The sequence below is a fragment of the Mesoplodon densirostris genome, chromosome X (genome assembly GCF_025265405.1).
Source record: "Mesoplodon densirostris isolate mMesDen1 chromosome X, mMesDen1 primary haplotype, whole genome shotgun sequence".
NCBI lineage: Eukaryota > Metazoa > Chordata > Mammalia > Artiodactyla > Ziphiidae > Mesoplodon > Mesoplodon densirostris.
Window position 1 is genome coordinate 78,840,732 of NC_082681.1, and position 27,641 is coordinate 78,868,372.

At 38.4% G+C, this 27,641-nt stretch overlaps 1 protein-coding gene and 1 pseudogene across 1 annotated transcript in view; one reads left to right on the plus strand and one right to left on the minus strand.

Moving 5' to 3' along the window:
- The window catches only part of TEX11 (testis expressed 11), a 378,612-nt gene that overhangs the window by 153,170 nt on the left and 197,801 nt on the right, over window positions 1-27,641 (plus strand). The window contains exons 10-11 of the mRNA XM_060086496.1: window positions 17,045-17,099; window positions 20,207-20,299. Coding sequence (XP_059942479.1) covers window positions 17,045-17,099; window positions 20,207-20,299 — 148 coding nt within the window. The remainder of the gene's footprint in view (window positions 1-17,044; window positions 17,100-20,206; window positions 20,300-27,641) is intronic.
- Window positions 5,461-6,679, minus strand: LOC132482022 (heterogeneous nuclear ribonucleoprotein D0-like; annotated as a pseudogene).

The following is a 27,641-nucleotide window of genomic DNA, read 5'->3' on the forward strand; positions in this document are numbered from 1 at the left end:
GAATTGTTATGTTTTCTTGGAGAATTGACCTCTTTATCATTATGTAATGCCCTTCTTTATCCCTGATAATTTTCCTTACATTGAAATGTGCTCTAACTGAAATTAATATAGCTACTCCTGCTTTCTTAGGATAGTGTTAGCATGGTATATTTTTCTCCATCCATTTACTTTTTATCTCTATGTGTCTTTATATTTAAAGTGGGTTTCTTGTAGACAATGTATAGTTCAGGCATTTAAAAAAAATCTGTTCTGACAGTCTCTTTTAATTGGTGCACTTAGGCCATTGAAATTCAAAATGATGATAGATACAGTTGGATTAATATCTACCATATTGTACTGTTACTGTCTTCTATTTGTTGTTCTTGTTCTTTTTTCCTATTGTTGTCTTCCACTCTTCTGCCTTTTGTGGTTTTAGTTGAGTATTTTATATGATTCCATTTTTGCTCTTTTCTTAGCATATAGGTTATACTTTAAAAAACTTTTCTTAGTGGTTGCTCTAGAGTTTGCAATATACATGTACCACTAATCCAAGTACACTTTCAAATAACACTGCACCACTTCATGAGTAGTGTGAATACCTTATAATATGAAAATTCCTCCCTCCCACCCGTAGTATCATTGCTGTCATTTATTTCACTTTATTCTAAGTGTCATTTATTTCACTTTATTCTCTCTATATATACATATATATACACACACAGAGATGATATGTAAATATGCACACATTATTGAACACATTTTTATTATTATTTTGAACAGTTATCTGTTAGATCAGTTAAGGGCAAGAAAAGTAAATTTTTATTTTACGTTCACTTATTCCTTCTTCCATGCTCTTACTTTATGTACATCCAAGTTTCTGACCTATATTATTTCTCTTCTCTCTGGAGAACTTCTTTTACCATTTCTTGCAAGGCCAGTCTGTTGGCAACAAATTGCCTCAATTTTTGTTTATCTGAGAAAGTCTTTATGTCTCCTTTACTTTTGAATGATATTTTCACAGGGTACAGAATTGTAAGTTGATGCTGTTTTTCTCTCAGTACTAAATATTTCACTCCACTCTCTTCTTGCTTGTATGGCTTCTAAGAAGTTGGATATAATTCTTATCTTTGCACCTTTTAAGATAAGGTGTTCTTTTCCTCTGGCTTGTTTCAGGACTTTTTTCTTTATCTTTGATTTTCTGTAATTGGAAAATTATATGCATAGGTATAATATAGTTTTTGGTATTTATCCTGCTTGGTGTTCTCAGAGCTTCCTGGGTCTGTGGTTTGGTATTGGACATTAATTTGGGGAAATTCTCAGTCATTATTGTTTCAAATGTGTCTTCTGTTCCTTTCTTTTTTCTTTTGGTATTCCCATTACACTTACATTATACGTTTTGCAGTTGTCCCACAGTCCATTGACATTCTGTTCTTCTTTTTTTTTTTTCAGTCTTTGTTCTCTTTGCTTTTCTGTTTTCAAGGATTCTCTAGCTTATAGATTCTTTCCTCAGCCATGTCAAGTTTATTAAAAAGTCCATCAAAGACAATCTTCATGTTTGTTACAGTGTTTTTTATCTCTGGCATTTCTTTTTGCTTCTTTCTTAGCCTTTCCAGCTCTCTGCTTATGTTGCCTGTCTACTTTATCCATTGGAACCCTTAACATATTAATCATAGTTATTTTAAATTCCTGGCCTGATAATTCCAACATCACTGCCATGTCTGGTTCTGATGCTTACTGTCTCTTCAAATTGTGTTTTTTGCCTTTTGGTATGCCTTGTACTTTTTTCTTGGTAATGGGATTTGATATACTTGGTAAATGGAACTACTGTAAATAGGCCTTTAGTAATGTGGTGGCTAGGTGTGGAGGAGGGAGAGGCCAGTAGTCCTATGACTAGTCTTCAGTCTTTTCGTGAGTCTCTGCCTCTGAACTGTGAACTTCACACACGTTTCTCATTTTTTTCCTCCCTTCTTAGGTGGTACAGAATGGCTAGCGTAGACTGGGGTTGAGTATTTCTCTTCCCCAGGTCAGTTAGTCTCTGATAATACCCCAGGAGGTTAGGCCCTGGTTCACTAGGGCAGGCCTTGTTAAGAACAGATCGCTTTGGGCTGTTTCAAAATGGTTCCTTTTTACCTTTTCCTGCCAAAGCCCAGGGGGATTTTTCTATGATATTTACTGTGGGAATCTGGTTGAGCTCCTGGAGATTAATCTGATGATATTGTGGGTATCCCCCTGTAACTATGTCCTCTTGGAGTTTTAACTCTCAGACTTGTCCACACTGAACCTCCAGCAGTCTGTCAACTACAGTTCTCAATTTCCTGCCCTAGCAGTGGTGCCCTTGGTAGTTTTTACTTGTGAATCTCTCCTGTGCTAAGTGTCAACTCCTTGTATTTTTGCCTGTCTCCCCAATCTTGGGGGTAGTGGTTTGCCTTGTGTCCTCACCTCTCTTTTGGATCCAAGAAGAGTTGTTGATTTTTAAAAGTCTTTCCAGTTTTTTACTTGTTAGGATGGAGTTGTGACTTCCAAGCTCCTTACATGTGGAGCCATAAACTGGAAGTGTGATTTGATTTTTAAGCTTCGCTTCCTTACTGTCACCCCTGGATCAGAATAGCTTAATTTTCAGTCCATGTTTGGTCAGAGGTTCTGATAAGCTCCTTGAGCCACTCAGGCTCAAGGCTCTTTCCTGATGGATCTGTGTATGCCTTGAGGAATGCTTTCTAGTCCCACATTTCCCTCTGATTGTTCCTGAGGGTGCAGCCTAGAACATATGTATAGCCTTCTGTATCCCCAGGGATGAGTGTGACCCTAGAATTGTTCTTCTTGTCTCTTTCCCTGGTTCTCTCTGTTCAAACTTCTGGCTTGTCTGCTATTTCACTTGTTGCTACTACTATCTTGGAGGTACCAGCCCCTTCTTAATTGCTCACCAGCAAGATCTCCATTGTTTTTGACTATGCCCTTAGGTAGGAATCTCTCCTTGCTCTGTTCCAAATAAAGTCATTCCCCTTAGGCAGAAATGCTGAGCTCTTCTTCTTTGTTGCCCACTTCTTCCCCTGGGTGGAAACTGGCACACTGCTGCAGCTGGGGGCAGGAGCATGACAGCTACTCTTGCAGTGACACCCCTACTATATGAGTAGATGTTGGGGAGATGGTAACCCCTAATCTACTTAGCATGCCCTCCTGTCCTGCATCCTCTGCCAAATGAGCCAGCCTGGGTGAAGGGGATCAGGGTCCCAGTATTCTTGAGCTGTTACCCCTGGGGTAGAGCCCTTACCGTAAGAGTGAGAACTGAGTGGGGAAAGGAAGACCCAGTCCTCTCGTTATGCCTGCCAATAATAGCACTTCTGCAACACAGATCTGGGAAAGATGAGAGTGGCTGGCAGCCTGAGTCTAGGACCTGGAGGGAGAGGGAATTCCCAGTTTCTTTTTGTTTTAAATTAAAGTTGACTTTCAACATTATATCAGTTTCAGGTGTACAACATCGTGATTTGATATTTTTGTATATTACAAAATGATCACCACGATAAGTCTAGTTACCACTTTTCACCATACAAAGTTATTATATATAGTATTATTGCCTATATTCCCTATACTGTATATTATGTCCCCGTGACTTATTTATTTTATAACTGGAAGTTTGTGCCTCTCTATCTCCATCACATATTTCACTCATCTCCCCACCCCACTCCCGAATTCCTACTTTCTTGACAGCACTCATCTGGAGTAGCTTCCATGACATGGAGGTGGTGTGGATAGGAACAGGTCATGGCTCAAATGCCACAGACTCCCACTGTTGTTATTGAGATTCAGTTGATTTTTTTAAAATAAATGTTTTTCCATTTGCTGTATGCCCTTAGGACACTTTCCAGAGACCTTACTTAAGTGGTTGTTTTAATGGTTTTTCCAGGCAAATGGTTGTTTCACTGGGGAGAGGGGGTCCAAGAGCTCCTTAATACCACTGTTGCAGAAGTTCCATTTTCGTTGATTATTTTAAAAACTGGAAGTAGAAGGTTTAATGTACCAACAGAGACCTCTATGAAATAGAGCTTACAGTGAGGCCATTATAACGTATGTAGGCCAGCATTATATCCTTGTTAGCAAGCTGAAAACTCAGTTGGTAGCTGTGGGTCTTTTAAAAAGTAAAAGTAAAAGGAGTACTTCAAAGTAATGGCTTCAATTTAGTCCAGTTCACCAAAATTTTATTGACTTCCTCCCTTGGAATACCAATTTTATGATGAGTGATCTTTGTTTTACTTTTTAAACTTTTTTTGGAAAACCTGAGGCTCATATTAATACATTATTTGTGGTTATCAGAATGTCCCATAGATAATATGTTATGGTAACTAAAGCAGAGAACTGAAAGTCAAATTTCTTTTCTCCCCATCCCCTTACTCTCATTTTTAATACCAATCTAGGAAATATTAGAAATCACTTAACTGCTAAATTGGTTCATTCAGCTGCAAAATGGAACTAATATTGTGTGTCACAAGGGTGTTGTGAAGCTTAATAAATATTGCTAAAGCATTTGTTTCCATGAAAACTCCTGTATTTGTTTTATTTCAAAAATATATTTCTTACACTTTAAAATGTACCCATAAAGTAAGGGCTTGTACACACATGTAAAATAGTTTAATCTAGTGTGTATATAGCCAAATGGAAAAGAGCAGTAATATAATTATAGTGTTGATTTATTGGATATATATCCTGAGGAAATTGTGGTTTTCTTTTCTTTTTTCTTTTTTAATGGGTGTTGAGTTTTGTCAAAAGCTTTTTCTGCATCTGTTGAGATGATCATATGGTTTTTATTCTTCAGTTTGTTAATATGGTGTATCACATTGATTGATTTGTGTATATTGAAGAATCCTTGCATCCCTGGGATAAATCCCACTTGATCATGGTGTATGATCCTTTTAATGTGTTGTTGGATTCTGTTTGCTAGTATTTTGTTGAGGATTTTTGCATCTGTATTCATCAGTGGTATTGGTCTGTAATTTTCTTTGTATAGTATCTTTGTATAGTATCTTTCTGTAGTATCTTTGGTGATGGTAGCCTCATAGAATGAGTTTGGGAGTGTTCCTTCCTCTGCAATTTTTTGGAAGAGTTTGAGAAAGATGGGTGTTAGCTCTTCTCTAAATGTTTGATAGAATTCGCCTGTGAAGCCATCTGGACCTGGACTTTTGTTTGTTGGAAAGATTTTTAATCACAGTTTCAATTTCATTACTTGTGATTGTTCTGTTCATATTTTCAATTTCTTCCTGGTTCACTCTTGGAAGGTTACACCTTTCTAAGATTTGTCCATTTCTTCCAGGTTGTTCATTTTATTGGCATAGAGTTGCTTGTAGTAGTCTCTTAGGATGCTTTGTATTTCTGTGGTGTCTGTTGTAACTTCTCCTTTTTCATTTCTAATTTTATTGATTTGAGTCCTCTCCCTCTTTTTCTTTTTCTTTTTCTTTTTTACACAAAAGGATTTATTAAAAAACCAGTAAGACACTGCTACATCATGACACTGTCACACTGGGCTTTTAACACGAGACTTGCTCTACAATACTGGGGAGGGCGGGGCATAAAACACAAATTGATTCTGAAGCATAGCAATTAAGAAATAAAACAATGAAAGCAAATTTCTTTTAATGAGAACTCAGAATTAAACTTCAGGGGGACCCAACGTCAAACTTCCATTCAGGGACTTGATACAAAAAATTTAGTTTGAACTGCTATTAGCAGGTGGCAGGAGCCACCTTCAAGTGATTCTTCAATTTGGAAAATACTGCTTCACCACCTGTTGGGGATAAGTTGCAAATGGAATAATTTAGTATGGTTCGTAGCTATTTTGATGACCACCTCGCCTGGATACTTTCCCATAACCCCTCTGCTGGTCACCACCTCTTCCATGAGCTCTTCCCGCAAATCCTCCTCTAGATCCCCACTGTTGCTGTTGCTGATGCTGTTCCTTTGACATAGCTACTTTTATTTCACATTTACTAAGACCAACATTGTGGTATTTCTTTTCCATTATCTTCTTCACTGGCTACTCTTCCTTAAAGGTAATAAAGCAGAATCCACGCCTCTTACTGGTCTTGTTGTCCATGGAGAGCTCTATGGATTCAACCTCACCAAAACCACCAAAGTACTCCCTTATTTTCTCTTCAGGTGTATCTGGAGAAAGGCCACCAACAAAAAATTTTTTAATAGGCTCTTTTGTTTTCATGGCTTTGGCCCTCTTAGGATCAATCACCTTCCCATTCAATTTATGTTCTTTCTGATCCATGACCTTATCTACACTCTCTGACTCTTTAAATAGCGCAAAGCCAAAACCCCTTGATCGCCCTGTGATAGGATCTAACTTCAGAGTGCAGTCTACGACTTCACCAAATTTGGAGAAGTAGTCCTTCAGATCTTTCTTTGTAGTGTCCCATCTAAGGCCTCCTATAAACATTTTCCATTCTTCCCGCTGTGCCGTCGCTGCTTCAGAGTGTCGTGGGGAGGAGTTTGAATGGCCTTCATCCTCCTCGTTCTTACTGGCATCGATCTTCGCCCCCTCTGACTCGGCGCTGCCTCCTTCGGTGCCTCTGGCCGCGGTTCCGCCCCCGGTCCCGGCTCCGCTTCCCGCCGCCGCCGCTGCCCCCTGCGCCGCCGCCACCATGGCTCCCTCCTGTTCGCCCGCTGAGCCGCCTACCGCCGCTGTTGCTGCCGCCGCCGCCCCGTCCCCACCCCGTCCCCGCCCCGTCCCCGCCAAACTGCTCCTCCGACATAGTGCTACTGCCTCCGCCGCCGCCGAGACTACATCCGCCGCTGCCGCGAACCGAAACTAGCAGCAAAGTAATCCCCGCCGCTGCCGCACGCCCGCTCTACCGCACGAAGCACACAACAAGACAGAGAAGGCGTGCGTGGCTGCAAAGGCTCCTGCCTCTCCCCGGCCTGCCCCCCTTGCCTCCCACTCTCGCGTGGCGCGCACTCCCACCCTCGTCCGCCACACTAACAAAGAATAAGAAGGACCCTGGAGGAAGATGGCGGAAGAGTAAGATGCAGAGATCACCTTCCTCCCCACAGATACATCAGAAATTCATCTACACGTGGAACAACTCCTACAGAACACCTACTGAACGCTGACAGAAGACCTCAGACCCCCCAAAAGGCAAGAAACTCCCCACATACCTGGGTAGGACAAAAGAAAAAAGAATAAACAGAGACAAAAGGATAGGGACTGGACCTGGACCAGTGGGAGGGAGCCGTGAAGGAGGAAAGGTTTCCACACACTAGAAACCCCTTCGCGGGCGGAGACTACAGGTGGCGGAGGGGGAAAGCTTCGGAGTAGCGGAGGAGAGCACAGCAACAGGGGTGTGGAGGGCAAAGCAGAGAGATTCCGGCACAGAGGATCGGTGCCCTCAGGCACACACCAGCCCGAGAGGCTTGTCTGCTCGGCCGCCGGGGTGGGCGGGGCTGGGAGCTGAGGCTCGGGTATCGGGTTTCAGTCGGAGCACAGGGAGAGGACTGGGGCTGGCGGCAGGAAGAGAGCCTGAAGGGGTTAGTGCACCACGGCTAGCCCGGAGGGAGTCCGGGGAAAAAGTCTGGAGCTGCCGAAGAGGCAAGAGACTTTTTCTTCCCTTTTGTTTCTGGGTGCGCGAGGAGAGGGCATTAAGAGAGCTGCTTAAAGAAGCACCAGAGACGGGCGCGAGCCGCGGCTAAAGGTGCGGACTCTGGAGACGGGCGTGGGACGCTGGGGCTGCTGCTGCTGCCGCCACAAGGCCTGTGTGCGAGCGCAGGTCACTGTCCACCCCGCCTTCTGGGGAGCCTGTGCACCCCACCACTGCCGGGGTCCCAGGACCCAGGGACGGCTTTCCCGGGAAAGCACACGGAGCGCCTCGGGCTGGTGCAACGTCACGCTGGCCTCTGCCGCCGCAGGCCCGCCCCACACTGCATGCCCCTCCCTCCCTTCTGCCTGAGTGAGCCAGAGCCCCCGAATCAGCGGCTCCTTTAAACCCGTCCTGTCTGAGCGAAGAACGGACGCCCTCCTGCGACCTACGCACAGAGGCGGGGCCAGGTCCAAGGCTGAGACCCGGGAGCTGTGAGAGCAGAGAAGAGACAGGGAAATCTCTCTGTGCAGCCTTGGAGGCAGCAGATTAAAGCTCCACGGTCCACTTGGTGTGCCCTGCATCTGTGGAGTGCATGAACGGACAGCGAATCATCCCAAATTAAGGAAGTGGACTTTGAGGACAAGATTTAAGACTTTCCCCCCTTTTCCTCTTTTTACAGCGAATTATCCCAAATTGAGGAGGTGGACTTTGAGAGCAAGATTTTCGATTTTTTCCCCCTGCTCTCTTTTTGTGAATGTGTATGTGTATGCTTTGTGTGAAATTTTCTCTGTATAGCTTTGCTTCCACCATATGTCCTAGGGTTCTATCTGTCCGTTTTTTTTCAATAATTACTTTTTAATTTTAATAACGCTACTATATTTTATACTTTATTCTATTTTACTTTACCTGCTCTTTCTTTTTTTCCTACCTTCCCTTCCTCCCTCCTTCCCTCCGCCCCTCCTTTCCTTCTTTCTCTCTTTCTTTCCTTCCTCCCTCCCTCCCTCCCTTCTTCCTTTCACTCTCTCTTTTTCTTTCCTTCCTCCCTCCCTCCCTCCCTCCTGTCTGTCTTTCTTTCCTTCCTCCCTCCCACCCTTCTTCCTTTCACTCTTTCTTTTTCTTTCCTTCCTCCCTCCCTCCTGTCTTTCTTTCTTTCTTTCTTTCTTTCCTTCCTCCCTCCCTCCCTTCTTCCATTCACTCTTCCTTTTTCTTTCCTCTTTCCTGCCCTTTCTTTCTTTCTTTCTTTCCGTCCTTCCTCCCTCCCTCCCTCCTTCCTTTCTTTCTTCCTTCCTTCCTTCCTTTCTTTCCTTCTTCCTTTGTTTCTCTCTCTCTTTCTTTCTTCTACTAATTCTTTCTTTCTACATTTTCTCCCTTTTATTCTGAGCCGGGTAGATGAAAGGCTCTTGGTGCTGCATCCAGGAGTCAATGCTGTGCCTCTGAAGTGGGAGAGCCAACTTCAGGACACGGGTCCACAAGAGACCTCCCAGCTCCACGTAATATCAAGCGGCGAAAATCTCCCAGAGATCTCCATCTCAGCACCAGCACCCAGGTTCAATCAACGACCAGCAAGCTACAGTGCTGGTCACCCTATGCCAAGCAACTAGCAAGGCAGGAACACAACCCCACCCATTAGCAGAGAGGCTGCCTAAAAACATAATAAGGCCACAGGCACCCCAAAACACACCACCAGACGTGGACCTGTCCACCAGAAAGACAAGATCGAGCCTCAACCACCAGAACACAGGCACTAGTCCCCCCCACCAGGAAGCCTACACAACCTACTGAAACAACCTTAGCCACTGGGGACAGACACCAAAAACAATGGGAACTACGAATCTGCAGCCTGCAAAAAGGAGACCCCAAACACAGGAAGATAAGCAAAATGAGCAGACAGAGAAACACACAGAAGGTGAAGGAGCAAGATAAAAACCTACCAGAGCTAACAAATGAAGAGGTAGTAGGCAGTCTACCTGAAAAAGAATTCAGAATAATGATAGTAAAGATGATCCAAGATTGTATTTCCAAGATCCAAAATCGTGGGAATAGAATAGACAAAATGCAAGAAACAGTTAACAAGGACCTAGAAGAACTAAAGATGAATCAAGCATTGATTAAAAACACAATAAATGAAATGAAAAATACTCTAGATGGGATCAATAGCAGAATAACTGAGGCAGAAGAACAGATAAGTGAGGTGGAAGATAAAATAGTGGAAATAACTGCTGCAGAGCAAAATAAAGAAAAAAGAATGAAAAGAACAGAGGACAGTCTCAGAGACCTCTGGGACAACATTAAACGCACCAACATTCGAATTATAGGGGTTCCAGAAGAAGAAGAGAAAAAGAAAGGGACTCAGAAAATATTTGAAGAGATTATAGTTGAAAACTTCCCTAATATGGGAAAGGAAATAGTTAATCAAGTCCAGGAGGCACAGAGAGTCCCATACAGAATAAATCCAAGGAGAAATACGCCAAGACACATATTAATCAAACTGTCAAAAATTAAACACAAAGAAATCATATTAAAAGCAGCAAGGGAAAAACAACAAATAACACACAAGGGAATCCCCATCAGGTTAACAGCTGATCTCTCAGCAGAAACTCTACAAGCCAGAAGGGAGTGGCAGTACATACTTAAAGTGATGAAGGAGAGAAACCTGCAACCAAGATTACTCTACCCAACAGGGATCTCATTCAGATTTGATGGAGAAATTAAAACGTTTACAGACAAGCAAAAGCTGAGAGTTCAGCACCACCAAACCAGCTTTACAACAAATGCTAAAGGAACTTCTCTAGGCAAGAAACACAACAGAAGGAAAAGACCTACAATAACAAACCCAAAACAGTTAAGAAAATGGGAATAGGAACATACATATCAATAATTACCTTAAATGTAAATGGACTAAATGCTCCCACCAAAAGACACAGATTGGCTGAATGGATACAAAAACAAGACCCATATATATGCTGTCTACAAGAGACCCACTTCAGACCTAGAGACACATACAGATTGAAAGTAAGGGGATGGAAAAAGATATTCCATGCAAATGGAAATCAAAAGAAAGCTGGAGTAGCAATTCTTATATCAGACAAAATAGACTTTAAAATAAAGACTATTAGAAGAGACAAAGAAGGACACTACATAATGATCAAGGGATCGATCCAAGAAGAAGATATAACAATTGTAAATATTTATGCACCCAACATAGGAGCACCTCAATACATAAGGCAAATACTAACAGCCATAAAAGGGGAAATCAACAGTAACACACTCATACTAGGGGACTTTAACACCCCACTTTCACCAATGGACAGATCATCCAAAATGAAAATAAATAAGGAAACACAAGCTTTAAATGATACATTAAACAAGATGGACTTAATTGATATTTATAGGACATTCCATCCAAAAACAACAGAATACACATTTTTCTCAAGTGCTCATGGAACATTCTCCAGGATAGATCATATCTTGGGTCACAAATCAAGCCTTGGTAAATTTAAGAAAATAGAAATTGTATCAAGTATCTTTTCGGACCACAGTGCTATGAGACTAGACATCAATTACAGGAAAAGATCTGTAAAAAGTACAAACACATGGAGGCTAAACAATACACTACTCAATAACGAAGTGATCACTGAAGAAATCAAAGAGGAAATTAAAAAATACCTAGAAACAAATGACAATGGAGACACGACGACCCAAAACCTATGGGATGCAGCAAAAGCAGTTCTAAGGGGGAAGTTTCTAGCAATACAATCCCACCTTAAGAAACAGGAAGCATCTCGAGTAAACAACCTGACCCTGCACCTAAAGCAATTAGAGAAAGAAGAACAAAAATCCCCCAAAGTTAGCAGAAGGAAAGAAATCATAAAGATCAGATCAGAAATAAATGAAAAAGAAATGAAGGAAAGGGTAGCAAAGATCAATAAAACTAAAAGCTGGTTCTTTGAGAAGATAAACAAAATTGACAAACCATTAGCCAGACTCATCAAGAAAAAAAGGGAGAAGACTCAAATCAATAGAATTAGAAATGAAAACGGAGAAGTAACAACTGACACTGCAGAAATACAAAAGATCATGAGAGATTACTGCAAGAAACTCTATGCCAATAAAATGGACAACCTGGAAGAAATGGGCAAATTCTTAGAAATGCACAACCTGCCAAGACTGAATCAGGAAGAAACAGAAAATATGAATAGACCAATCACAAGCACTGAAATTGAAACTGTGATTAAAAATCTTCCAACAAACAAAAGCCCAGGACCAGATGGCTTCACAGGCGAATTCTATCAAACATTTAGAGAAGAGCTAACATCTATCCTTCTGAAACTCTTCCAAAATATAGCAGAGGGAGGAACACTCCCAAACTCATTCTACGAGGCCACCATCACCTTGATACCAAAACCAGGCAAGGATGTCACAAAGAAAGAAAACTACAGGCCAATATCACTGATGAACATAGATGCAAAAATCCTCAACAGAATACTAGCAAACAGAATCCAACAGCACATTAAAAGGATCATACACCATGATCAAGTGGGGTTTATTCCAGGAATGCAAGGATTCTTCAATATACGCAAATCAATCAATGTGATACACCATATTAACAAATTGAAGGAGAAAAACCATATGATCATCTCAATAGATGCAGAGAAAGCTTTTGACAAAATTCAACACCCATTTATGATAAAAACCCTGCAGAAAGTAGGCATAGAGGGAACTTTCCTCAACATAATAAAGGCCATATATGACAAACCCACAGCCAACATCGTCCTCAATGGTGAAAAACTGAAACCATTTCCACTAAGATCAGGAACAAGACAAGGCTGCCCACTCTCACCACTCTTATTCAACCTAGTTTTGGAAGTTTTAGCCACAGCAATCAGAGAAGAAAAGGAAATAAAAGGAATCCAAATTGGAAAAGAAGTAAAGCTGTCACTGTTTGCAGATGACATGATACTATACATAGAGAATCCTAAAGATGCTACCAGAAAACTACTAGAGCTAATCAATGAATTTGGTAAAGTAGCAGGATACAAAATTAATGCACAGAAATCTCTGGCATTCCTGTACACTAATGATGAAAAATCTGAAAATGAAATCAAGAAAACACTCCCATTTACCATTGCAACAAAAAGAGTAAAATATCTAGGAATAAACCTACCTAAGGAGACAAAAGACCTGTATGCAGAAAATTATAAGACACTGATGAAAGAAATTAAAGATGATACAGATAGATGGAGATTTATACCATGCTCCTGGATTGGAAGAATCAATATTGTGAAAATGACTCTACTACCCAAAGCAATCTACAGATTCAATGCAATCCCTATCAAACTACCACTGGCATTTTTCACAGAAGTAGAACAAAAAATTTCAAAATTTGTTTGGAAACACAAAAGACCCCGAATAGCCAAAGCAATCTTGAGAATGAAAAACGGAGCTGGAGGAATCAGGCTCCCTGACTTCAGACTATACTACAAAGCTACAGTAATCAAGATAGTGTGGTACTGGCACAAAAACAGAAAGATAGATCAATGGAACAGGATAGAAAGCCCAGAGATAAACCCATGCACATATGGTCCACTTATCTTTGATAAAGGAGGCAGGAATGTACAGTGGAGAAAGGACAGCCTCTTCAGCAAGTGGTGCTGGGAAAACTGGACAGGGACATGTAAAAGTATGAGCTTAGATCATTCCCTAACACCATACACAAAAATAAGCTCAAAATGGATTAAAGACCTAAATGTATGGCCAGAAACTATTCAACTCTTAGAGGAAAACATAGGCAGAACACTCTATGATATAAATCACAGCAAGATCCTTTTGGACCCACCTCGTAGAGAAATGGAAATAAAAACAAAGATAAACAAATGGGACCTAATGAAACTTCAAAGCTTTTGCACAGCAAAGGAAACCATAAACAAGACCAAAAGACAGCCCTCAGAATGGGAGAAAATATTTGCAAATGAAGCAACTGACAAAGGATTAATCTCCAAAATTTATAAGCAGCTCATGCAGCTCAATAGCAAAAAAACAAACAACGCAATCCAAAAATGGGCCGAAGACTTAAATAGGCATTTCTCCAAAGAAGATATACAGACTGCCAACAAACACATGAAAGAATGCTCAACATCATTAATCATTAGAGAAATGCAAATCAAAACTACAATGAGATATCATCTCACACCAGTCAGAATGGCCATCATCAAGAAATCTAGAAACAATAAATGCTGGAGAGGGTGTGGAGAAAAGGGAACCCTCTTGCACTGCTGGTGGGAATGTGAATTGGTACAGCCACTATGGAGAACAGTATGGAGGTTCCTTAAAAAACTACAAATAGAACTACCATATGACCCAGCAATCCCACTACTAGGCATATACCCTGAGAAAACCATAATTCAAAAAGAGACATGTACCAAAGTGTTCATTGCAGCTCTATTCACAATAGCCCTGAGATGGAAACAACCTAAGTGTCCATCATTGGATGAATGGATAAAGAAGATGTGGCACATATATACAATGGAATATTACTCAGCCATAAAAAGAAACGAAACTCAGCTATTTATAATGAGGTGGATAGACCTAGAGTCTGTCATATAGATTAAAGTAAGTCAGAAGGAGAAAGACAAATACCGTATGCTAACACATATATATGGAATTAAAAAAAAATGTCATGGAGAACCTAGGGGTAAAACAGGAATAAAGACAGACCTACTTGAGAATGGACTTGAGGATATGGGGAGGGGGAAGGGTAAGCTGTGACAAAGCAAAAGAGAGGCATGGACATATATACACTACCAAATGTAAGGTAGATCGATATTGGGAAGCAGCCGCATAGCACAGGGAGATCAGCTCGGTGCTTTGTGACCGCCTGGAGGGGTGGGATGGGGAGGGTGGGAGGGAGGGAGATGCATGAGGGAAGGGATGTGGGAACAGATGTATATGTATGACTGATTCACTTTGTTATAAAGCAGAAACTAATAAAAACAAAAGAAAAAAAGAAAAAACGAATAAGAAGCAGCGGCGGCCACTCTCGCTTCCTCTTCGCTTTAATGGCACCGCCGCGGTCCCTCTTTTTCTTGATGAGTCTGGCTAATGGTTTATCAATTTTATGTTCTCAAAGAACCAGCTTTAGTTTTATTGATCTTTGCTATTGTTTTCTTTGTATCTATGTCATTTATTTCTGCTCTGATCTTCATGATTTCTTTCCTTCTGTTAACTTTGGGTTTTGTTTGTTCTTCTTTCTCTAGTTCCTTCAGGTGTAAGGTTAGATTATTTATTTGAGATTTTCCTTGTTTCTTGAGGTAGCCTTGTATAGCTATAAACTTGCCTCTTAGAACTGCTTTTGCTATATCCCATAGGTTTTGGATCGTTGTTTTCATTGTCATTTGTCTCTAGGTATTTTTTGATTTCCTCTTTGATTTCTTCAGTGATCTCTTAGTTATTTAGTAACGTATTGTTTAGCTTCCATGTGTTTGTGTTTTTTACATTTTTCCCCTGTAATTCATTTCTAATCTCATAGCGTTGTGGTCAGAAAAGATGCTTGATATGATTTCAATTTTCTTAAAGTTACTGAGGCTTGATTTGTGACCCAAGATGTGATCTGTCCTGGAGAATGTTCCGTGCGTACTTGAGAAGAAAGTGTAATCTGATGTTTTTGGATGGAATGTCCTATAAATATCAATTACATCTGTTTGGTCTATTGTGTCATTTAAAGCTTGTGTTTCCTTATTTATTTTCATTTTGGATGATCTGTCCATTGGTGTAATTGAGGTGTTAAAGTCCCCCACTATTACTGTGTTACTGTCAGTTCCCTCTTTTACAGCTGTTAGCAGTTGTCTTATGTATTGAGGTGCTCCTATGTTGGATGCATATATATTTATAATTATTATGTCTTCTTCTTGGATTGATCCCTTGATAATTTTGTAGTGTCCTTTCTTGTCTCTTGTAACATTCTTTATTTTAAAGTCTATTTTATCTGATATGGGTATTGCTACTCCAGCTTTCTTTTGATTTCCATTTGCATGGAATATCTTTTTCCATCCCCTCACTTTCAGTCTGTGTGTGTCCGTAGGTCTGAAATGGGTCTCTTGTAGACAGCATATAGATGGGTCTTGTTTTTGTATCCATTCAGCAAGCCTGTGTCTTTTGGTTGGAGCATTTAATCCATTCATGTTTAAGGTAATTATTGATATTTATGTTCCTGTGACCATTTTCTTAATTGTTTTGGGTTTGTGTTTGTAGGTCCTTTTCTTCTCTTGTGTTTCCCACTTAGAGAAGTTCCTTTAGCATTTGTTGTAGAGCTGGTTTGGTGGTGCTGAATTCTCTTAGCTTTTGCTTGTCTGTAAAGCTTTTGATTTCTCCATCGAATCTGAATGAGATCCTTGCCAGGTAGATTAATGTTGGTTGTAGGTTCTTCCCTTTCATCACCTTAAGTATATCATGCCACTCCCTTTTGGCTTGTAGAGTTTCTGCTGAGAAATCAGCTGTTAACCTTATGGGAGTTCCCTTGTATGTTATTTGTCATTTTTCCCTTGCTGCTTTCAATAATTTTTCTTTGTCCTTAATTTTTGCCAATTTGATTACTATGTGTCTCAGCCTGTTTCTCCTTGTGTTTATCCTGTATGGGACTCGCTGCACTTCCTGGACTTGGGTGGCTATTTCCTTTCCCATGTTAGGGAAGTTTTCGACTATAATCTCTTCAAATATTTTCTCGGGTCCTTTCTCTCTCTCTTCTCCTTCTGGGACCCCTATAATGTGAATGTCATTGCGTTTAATGTTGTCCCAGAGGTCTCTTAGGCTGTCTTCATTTCTTTTTATTCTTTTTTCTTTATTCTGTTCCATGGCAGTGAATTCCACCATTCTGTCTTCCAGGTCACTTATCCGTTCTTCTGCCTCAGTTATTCTGCTATTGATTCCTTCTAGTGTAGTTTTCATTTCAGTTATTGTATTGTTTATCTCTGTTTGTTTGTTCTTTAATTCTTCTAGGTCTTTGTTAAACATTTCTTGCATCTTCTCGATCTTTACCTCCATTGTTTTTCCGAGGTCCTGGATCATCTTCACTATCTTTATTCTGAATTCTTTTTCTGGAAGTTTGCCTATCTCCACTTCATTTAGTTGTTTTTCTGGGGTTTTATCTTGTTCCTTCATCTGGTACATAGCCCTCTGCCTTTTCATCTTGTCTGTCTTTCTGTGAATGTGGTTTTTTTTCCACAGGCTGCAGGAGTGTAGTTCTTCTTGCTTCAGCTGTCTGCCCTCTGGTGGATGGAGGCTATCTCTGTGGTTTTCTAAATTTAGAAAGTATTGCTTTATGTAATTGATTTTTATGTATCAATTGGCTAATAATATGTTGTAGTGCAAAATAGAAAAGTTGTAATTAAGTATAATTATAACATGTCTTCTTAGTAATATGTAGTCTTGAAAAAATATATATAATTTGAAATAAATATGTATCAATATGTATTTATATGTATTTTTTCCTTTTTTAATGATAGACAAAGCTATGATACTGGGAAGATGGATAAGCAGTATGTTCGGCCACGCATACTGGTAAGGAATATGTTAAATATTGCAGTAGTAGGTTGAAGAAATACAGTTTATGTTATTGTAATAAAATTATGATAGTCTGTCCCTCCATTTGTGAGCAGATTATTCACTGGGCACATCATTTAATATCTCAGTGCAGTAGTTTCTGTAAAGTTGATATATTTATAGAATCTATCCTCCAGGTAGATTTTTGTACCCATGAATTAATTAATACATGTAAAGTGCTTAGGACAATGTTTGGCTCTATAAGTTTTAGCTTATATTCTCGGTTTCTGTAACCACCCAGATAGAACATGCTTGGTATGGAAGTTAATTTTAATATTTAATCAAGTAAAATGTGATTATGTCAATAAATCTGATATAAAACTAATTTAATACATACCATAGCAGAATGGAATTTTTTTGAATATCCGTCTTTGCTTCTTACCATTATTACAGTATATCACTCAAAATGTAACTGAATACATACACACACACACACACGTATACATATATTTATATGTATATACACACACGTATATATATCTCAATATATCTAACAATGTGGTAGATGGGGAAAAAAAGAGAAATATAAAATGTGGCCTCTACCCTTAAATAGCTTATGTTTAAAGGATGAAACTAATACAGGTGAATACAATGGAATATTATTCAGCCATGAAAGGAAGGAAATTCTGACACATGCTACAACATAGATGAACCTTGAGGACATTATGCTAAGTGAAATAAGCCATTCACAAAAAGACATACTGTATGATTCCAGTTCAGTGAGATATGTTGGGTAGTCAAATTCATAGAGACGGAAAATAGAATGGTGGTTGCAGAGGTTTGGAGGGAGGAGAACATGGGGAGCTATTGTTTAATGGGTGGAGAGTTTCAATTTTGTGAGATTAAAAGAGTTCTGGAGATGTATGGTGGTGCTGGTTGCACAACAGTGTGAATATACTTAATGCTACTGAACCATACACTTAAAAATGGTTAAAATGGTCAATTTTATGTTATTTGTACTTTTATCACAAGTAAAAATAATGAAAATATATTATGATAGTGTCATATAATAGAATACCATATAACAATGAGAATAGACTACAATAATTGTAACAGTATGGATGTTCTCACATATAATGTTGAACAAACAGAGCAAAATACAAAGTAGTACATACTGTATGGTTCCATAAATGTGAATGCCAAAAGCAGGTAGAACTAATACATGGTGTTGGAAGTCAGATAATTGGTTACCCTTGTTTGGAATAGTGTCTGAAAAGAGATATGAGATGAGACTAATGTTCTGTTTCTTGATTTCTGTGTTGTTAACATATGTGTGCTCACTGTGTGAAAATTCAGAGTTGTACCATAGAGATTTTGGAACTTTTTGGTATGTATTTTATACTTTTATTAAAATTTCAAAAAAAAAGATTAAAACAAATGAGTACAAGTGAAACAGTTTGGGAAAAATAAGTGATAAACTGTGTGGTACTAAACTGAAGTATACGCAAGGGCATGCAGAAAAGGGGAATATTAATGTTGACTAGAATAGTTGAAATAGACTTTTGGTAGGAGATAGGCTTCGAAAAGCAGATGGGGTTCATACAGTTAAAAGGGGAGGGAGAAGGGAATACGAGGCAAGGGATCTAGATGAGAAGACGTCTGGAGGAGGAAATGAGGATGGAAGATAGGATTTAAGCGTGATTGAAATATAATATTCATATTGCAAGGTATGGAGAAGATTATGAAATAGTTTTTCTTTCATGCTAGAAGTGTTTTATTGTGGTATAACTTAAATAAATAAATAAATATATATATACACACACACATATATATACACACACACACTAAATTGCACAAATCTTAAAATTGTGCAGCCTGATGAGTTTCAATTTATCTATATAGTTTTGTAACTACCACACAGATCAAGATACAGAACTTTCCATCACCCTCAAAAGTTACCTTGGCCCCTTTCCAGTTAATAGCCATTCATACCCCCATGATAAAACCACTATTCTGACTTTTATTGCTGTAGAATATTTTTGGCTTATCTTGAACTGTGTATAAATGAAATCATGCAGTATGTACTGTTTTATGTCTGGCTTCTTTTGCTTAACATAATAGTTTTGAGGTTCATCCATTTTGTTTTATCTTTATGATTATTTGACCCTTTTACTCTTATGAAATAGCTACAGTCTTTCTCAGAGATGCCATATTTACTCCATCAGAGTCCTCTGGGGAAGTTTATAAGTTGAGAGTTGCTCCACAATAATAATAATGATATTAAGTACATTATATCCATCTTAGTTTTTTAATTAAAATCTCAAAGCTCTCACACCCTAAGTGTCATTTCTCTAAGGTTCGCAGAGCCCTAATGTGCTTAACATTTTTTTTTAAGTTAGAAGAACACCTTCGCCTGATCCTACTGTCCTCATTATACTTAGAGGCAGAATAGAATCTTCATTGAAATAGGCCTCCTACTTTCAAAATGTGAATTTGTAGTTAAATAAGTCTGTGCTAAGTGGAGTTATTCCCCTTATCAATGTAGATCTGGCTGGAGAAACTGACTTAATTACTGAATACTTTATTAATTTTAAAACTTGGTTGAGTTGGGAGAAATCTTGTCTATAGGAAAGTATATCTGCTCCTAGTGAAATGGTGGTATATGTGCCCTTGGTCCAATTGGTTAATCTCAACTAGGCTATAAAATCTTTGAGAGAGGGATTATGTCTTTCAATTTATTTCTTTTGGTGGAGGCCTAATATAATGCTACCTAAACAGTAGGTGGTAAGATGATTACATTAAATATTGCTGTGCTTTAATTTCCTTATTTTTAAAGTGGTGATGATTAAGTACTTTACCACTAAAACACTGTTAAGAAAATAAGTATATTAACACAATTATATTAAATTTAAATAAGCTATTACTGTAAAATTCTCAGATGGTATTTGGTGTGGGTAGCATAATGATGAGACATATCCCAAGACTATGTGGTTGCTTAAGGAAATGCTATTTCATAATTATGACTGAGGTTTGAGAAATGCCTGTCACTGTGTAAGTGCTAGTCAGCTGTTGTATTGCAGTTTAACCCTCAGCTGTGTGTGTGTGTTTTCTATTTTTAATTATAGGCTAAAATTCTACGGTTACTAGCCACTGCTTATATGGATTGGGACGGCAAAGGATATTATAAGGCTCTCAGCGCTGTAAACCTAGCAAACAAGGTATAAGAGGTTTTTACTTTTGAAAATTAGCTTAATGAAATTTTGAAAGTATTGATTCACATTTTGAAATCCAGTGTAAACATTTGCTCCAGTATTCCTGTTTGTTTTTTTTTTTTAACAAGATTGTTGCAGTCTCTTCTGCAGCACAGAAAGGAAGAATAAAGTATACCTATACCTCTGACAACAGATATTTTTGAAAAAAATTTTCTTTCGCACAAAAGGGAAAAGGTTCTCTGATATGAGTAAATTTTAGGATAAAGAAGGAAATGATAAAATAGGCAGATAATGGGATTTAGTTTAAAAAAACCAACATCAGTCGTTCACTTTCAGCTGATGCTCATACATACATACATACACATATACATACATACATACATACATACAATACCTCTATACTCCTGGATAAGGAATATTGATAGGCTGATGACTGTTTTAAGAGATTCAATTAGGATCAATGTGTTTTACTCTATAAGGTGATTAAATATAGTGATACATTTTTTAAAATTTTTATTTATTTTGGCTGCATTGGGTCTTCGTTGCTGGGCGCGGGCTTTCTCTAGTTGTGGTGAGCAGGGGCTACTCTTCGTTGCAGTGCACGGGCTTCTCATTGCTGTGGCTTCTCTTGTTGTAGAGCATGGGCTCTAGGCACGCAGCTTCAGTAGTTGTAGCACGTGGGCTCAGTCGTTGTAGCTCGCGGGCTCTAGAGTACAGGCTCAGTAGTTGTGGCACACGGGCTTATTGCTCCATGGCATGTGGGATCTTCCCAGACCAGGGATGGAACGCTTGTCCCCTGCATTGGCAGGCGGATTCTTAACCACTGCACCACCAGGGAAGTCCCTGATACATTTTCAAAAGATTTTTTTCAACAAGATGGGAAGCATGAAAGTGAATAGTTGAATTTATCAGAATATTAAATTGCCCAAAGAAACCATTTACTTGAATTATATTTTCGTGAAATTTATGTCACGTGGATGGGGTTTTTTAATGCTGAAAAACTTCTTTTATATTAAATGTTTAAATTTTAAAATATTAATATACATGAACATTTTCAAAAGCTGCATCCTTTTTTTTGCATTTGCTAAGATGCAAGTCTAAATAAAAAATAGGATCCAAGACAATGGAGGAGGCTGCATACTAGCTACATGGCTTCTTGTCAGCATGTCCCTTTGTTCACTGGATACAGAAGTTGCAGTTTTTATAACAATAATTGTCCATCTGCATTACTCCTGACATATCACATTTAATAGCCTAATTATTGACCCTGGACATCGATGAACTGGGTGCATTAGGATTTCAGTGGCAATATACACTTAAAAGAGTTTTATTTGTAAACAATTTCAAACCTAGAGAAAGATTGAAAAAATAAGAATAGTTCAAAGAATGCTCATCTATTTACTTCAACCAGAATCACCTGTTATTAACATTTTGTGCATTCTCTCTTTCTCTGTATTATTGAGGAAATATAATTCATACATTCATCTTATTGAGGGTAATATATATTGATATCTATAATAATAATATATGTTATATACACTCAGTAACGAACTGTATAGCATGTTTTTCTCTCCAATATAGGATTAATCAGTCTAGGATTAGGTATTGCATTTTTGTGACATGTCTCTTTAGTCCCCTGTAATCTGGAACATTTCTGTAGCCTTTCTTTTGACTTTTGTGTCATTGATATTTTGGAAGAATACATTAGCTCCTTACCTTGTTTTAAATGAAAATTCTTCATTTGAGATTTATCTGATGTTTCCTTGTGATTAGACTTATATTATGCATTTGTGACTGGAATACTGCATGAGTGATATTGTGTCCCTTCTCAGGGCATCACATTTGGAGGCCCCTGATGTCCGTCTGCTCCTCATTGGTGATAATACTGATCACCTGTTCAAAAGTGTATATCTTCACTGTATATTAACCATTTTTTCCCTTGCAACCAATAAACACTTTAAAATTATGCATACACCCTGCTTTTTATTAAAAATTTCCTTAAGAATTAGTGTTCTTGCCTGAATCAATCTTAGGATGGTTGCCAAACAACCATTTTCTAACTGTAGCACTCCCTTCATATTTACCAGTTGGCACTCAGCATTCTACTGTAAGCAAGAGCTCTCCCTTCTCCCATTTATTTAATATTGATTGATTGATTGATTGATTGATTCATTTGTTATCAGGATTTATCAGGGTTTTTGTATTCCTGTTTTGCCACTGACATAATTCATTACTCTTAATTATCTTTTAACAGTTTTGTTTAGGTATAATTAACATACAATAAACTACCCATATTTAAAGTAAAAAATTTGATGAGTTTTGACATGTGTGTATATCTATGAAACAATCACCACAACTAGGATACTGAATATATACATCATTCCTCAAAGTTTCTTCACACCCTTTTGTCACCCCTCTTTCCCACTCTTCCCTAGGTAACAGCTGATCTGCTTTCATAGATTAGTTTGCATTTTCTAGAGTTTTATACCAATGGAATCATAGAGAATGTACTCTAGTTTTGAATGGCTTCTTTCATTCAGCATTCAGTACAGTTATTCTGAGATGTTGTTTGTGTGCGTAGTTTATTCCCAGGGTTCAGTAATATCTTATTGTATGGATATATACCATAGTTGCTCTTAAATCTACTTTATCTTTTATTGATATAGTTACTTTAGCTTTCTTTTGACTAGCGTTGGCATGGTGTATCTTGTTCTGTTTTCCTATTTACGTCTTTATGTTTAAAGTGCATCTCTTGTAAGCTGCATACAGTTGGGTTTTGCTTTTTTATCCACTCTGACAATCTCAGTCTTTTGACTGGGGTGTTTAGAATATTTACATTTGATGTGATTATTGATGTGGTTAAGTTTGAGTCTATCACCTTGTTATTGTTTATTTGTCCTGCATATTCTTTATTCCCCTTTTCTTCTTTTTTTTCTGCCTTCTTTTGTAAGTTTGTATTTAAGTAAGTTTTTCTTCAAAACAATTTATGAGTCCAATGTAGTTTTTATTCTAACCTCCTGAAGAATCCATATTGAAATATTATGAAAATACGGACTTCCCTGGTGGCACGGTGGTTAAGAATATGCCTGCCAATGCAGGGGACAAGGATTTGAGCTCTGGTCTGGGAAGATCCCACATGCTGTGGAGCAAATAAGCCCTGTGACACAACTACTGAGCCTGCGAGCCACAACTACTGAAGCCCACATGCCTAGAGCCCGTGCTCCACAACAAGAGAAGCCACTGCAGTAAGACTGTGCACCACAACAAAGAGTAGCCCCCACTCTCCGCAACTAGAGAAAAGCCCGCATGCAGCAACAAAGACCCAATGCAGCCAAAGATAAATAAATAAATTATTTATTTATTAAAAAAAGGAGGAGTATTATGAAAATATTTGCAGGATCATCTGGAGGAATAAACAGTGAGACTACTCAGGGAAATACTGAAAAAGGAGAGTGATCATAGAGGCTGTGTCACATTACATATTTGAATAATTTTTTAGATTCAGTTTTATTTCTTCTGTTGGCTTATTAGTTGTAACTCTTTGTTTTGCTATTCTACTGGTTTCTTTAGGGCTTATACTATATACCTTATCTTGGTCTACCTTCATATGTCATAATAGTGTACTTTTATATCTCCCAGCCTGGCCTTTATGCTACTGTGGTCATGTGTTTTACTTTTACATATGTTATAAAATCCACAATACTATGTTATTATTTTTGTTTAAATTGTCAATTTATTTTAAAAGAGATACAAATAAGAAAAAAACTTATGCATTTACACATGTAGTTACCATTTCAAGTAATTGTTATTCCTTTGTATACATCCAAATTTCCGTTTGTTATTTTTCTTCTGCCTGAAGAACATTATTTTGGGATTATCCAAAGAGACTTATTATGAAGAATTGGCTCATGCAGTTATGGAGGCTGGTGAGTCTCAAGATCTGCAGGATGAGTTGGCAAGACAGAGACTCAGGAAGGCTGATGGTATGGTTCCAGTCTGAGTCCAAAGGCCTGAGAACCAGGAGAGCCAATGATGTAGTTTCAGTCCAAAGGCTGGCAGGCCTGAAACACAAGAAGGGCCAGTGTTTCAGTTCCAGTCCGAATGCAGGAAAAGGCTGATGTCCAGCTCAAAAGCAGTCAGTCAGGAAGAGTTCTCTGTGACTCAGGGGAGGGTCAGCTTTTTCTGTTCAGGCCTTCAACTCATTGGATAAGGCCCACCCACATGCTGGGCAATCTGCTTTACCCAGTCTACTTGTCTGTCTATTTATTTATTTATAAATTTATTTACTTACTTATTTATTTTTGGCTGCATTGGGTCTTCATTGCTGCATGCAGGCTTTCCCTAGTGGCTCACGGACTCTAGAGCACAGGCTCAGTAGCTCTGGGGCATGGGCTTATTTGCTCTGCGGCATGCGGGATCTTCCCGGACCAGGGCTCGAACCTGTTTCCCCTGCATTGGCAGGTGGATTCTTAACCACGGCGCCACCAGGGAAGCCCCAGTCTGTTGATTTAAATGTTAATCTCATCCAGAAACACTCTCACAGAAAGACCAGAATAATGTTTGACAAAATATCTGGGTACCCTGTGGCCCAGTCAAGTTGACATATAAAATTAACCATCATTGACACCTTTTAACATTTTTTGTAGTGCTGGTCTATTGGTGATGACTTATTTCAGCATTTGTGTCTTTGAAAATGTCTTTATTTCACATTATTAAATATATTTATTTGGCTGCACTGGGTCTTAGTCGTGGCACGCGGGATCTTCGATCTTTGTTGCAGCATGTGGGTTCTTCAGTTGCAGCATGCAAACTCTTAGTTGCAGCATGCATGTGGGATCTAGTTCTCCAACCAGGGATTGAACCAGGGACCCTGCATTGGGAGTGTGGAGGCTCAGCCACTGGACCACCAGGGAAGTTCCTATTTCACATTATTTTTTAAAAAACTTTTTATTTTTAATACTTATAGAGTAACAGGAAGTTGCAAAAATGGTACAAAGAAAAAAATTAAAATTAAATAAAAGCAATAGATTCAGAAGAAAATTTTAACACCCCCCTCCCTTCTCCAAATTAGTACAAAGAAGTCCCATGTACCCTTTACGAAGTTTCCTCTGATGGTTAACTGCTTCATTACTATAATACATCAAAAACAGCAGATTGTCATTGGTACATTTTATGTGTATAGCTTTATGCCATTTTATCCCATGTGTAAATGCATGTAACTACCACTGCAATAATATACAGAACTATCCCATCACCCCAAAGATTTTCCTCATACTACCCCTTTATATGCACACCCATACATGCTCCACCCCCACCATCCCTAAGCCCTTGCAAACACTATTCTTCATCTCTATAATTTTGTCATTCCAAGAATATTATATAAATGGAATCATACAGTTTATGACTTTTAGAAGATTAGCTTTTTTTCACTTAGCATAATGCCTTTGAAATCCATTCAAGTTTTTGTGTGTATTAATACTTGGTTTCTTTTATCACTGAGTGGTGAATGGTATGGATGGTATCACAGTGTGTTTAACCATTCACCTACTAAAGGAAATATTGGTTGTTTTCAGATTTTGGCTATTATGAGTAAAGCTGCTATGGTATTTGTGTATAAGTTTTTGTGTTGGATGTAAGTTTTCATTTTCCTGGATAAATGACTAGGTGTACAGTTGTTGGGCTATTTTGTTTTTAAGAAATCGTCAAACTGTTTACCAGAGTGGCTGTACCATGTTGCATTCCTACCAACAATGTATGAGAGTTTTAGTTTCTTTTCCTTCTTGCTGGCATTTGTCATTGTCCCTGTTTTCATATTTTAGCTGTTCTAATAGGTATGTAGTGATTTTAATTTATACTTTACTACTGGCTAATGATGTTGAACACCTTTGCAGGTGCTACTCTTTGGTGAAATGTCTCTTCGTAAGGCTTGTGCATTTCATACTTGGATTGCTCAACTTCTACTGTTAAGTTTGATAAAATAAGATATTCTAGATAAGAGTTGTTTGTCACATATATGGATTGCAAATGTTTTCTCCCTGTCTGAAAGCTGTCTTTTCATCTTCTTAACAGGGTTTGATTTATGGCCCAGGATATAATATATCTTGGTAAATGTCCTGTGGACACTTGGGAAAAAAAAGTGTATTCAGCTCTTTTGGGGTGGAGTGTTGTATAAATGTCAATTACAGTTGACCCTTGAACAACATGGGTCGACACCATGCACAGTTGAAAAGCCACGTATAACTTTATAGTGGGCCAGTCGTATCCGTAGTTCCATATCCATGGATCATGTAGTACTGTAGTATTTATTGAAAAAAATCCACATATAAGTGGACCTGCACAATTCAAACCCTTGTTGTTCAAGGATCAGCTGTAGATCCTGTTGATTGATGATGTTGAGATCTTCTATATCTTTGCTGAGTTTTTGTCTAGTTCTATGAATTTTTGAAGGTAGGGATGTTTAAATTTCCAACTATAATTGTGGATTTGTCTATTTCCCCTTTTATTTCGGTAATTTTTTACTTCAGATATTTTACAGCTCTTTTGTTTGGTGCATACGTATTTAGAGTTACTATTTCTTCATGGTAGATTGACCCTTTTATCATTCTATAATGTCCCTTTCTGTCCCTGGTAATTATTTTTTTGATGTACAGTCTACTTTATCTGATATGAATATAGCTATTCCTACTTTCATATTGTTAAATTTTTCATAGCATATAATTTGCCATCTTAACTGTTTTTAACTATACAGTATAGTGGCCTTGAGTACATTCATATTGTGAAACCATCTCCAACATTCTTCTCCAGAACTCTTCATCTTGTAAAATGTAAACTCTGTACCCATTATATAATAACTCCCTATTCCTCTCTCTTCCAGTTCCTGGAAACCACCATTCTACTTTCAGTCTCTATGAATTTGACTACTCTAGATATCTCATATAAGTAAAATAAAACAGTATTTGTACTTCTGTGACTGGTGTATTTCACATAGCATAATGTCCTCAAGGTTCGTCCATGTTATAACATGTGTCAGAATTTCCTTTCTTTTTAAGACTGAATAATATTCCACTGTATGTATATACCACATTTTGCTTATACATTCAGCCATTTATGCACATGTTGGTTGTTTTCACCTTCGGCTATTGTGAATAATGCTGCTGTGAATGTGGGTGTACAAATAGCTGTTTGGTTCCCTGATCTCAATTTTTTGGGGGTATAAACCCAGAAATGGAACTTCCGGATCATATTGCAATTCTATTTTTAATTTTTTTGAGGAAACACACTACTGTTTTTTCCGTAACAGCTGCACCATTTTAAATTTCAGCCAAAAGTATACAAGGGTTTCAATTTC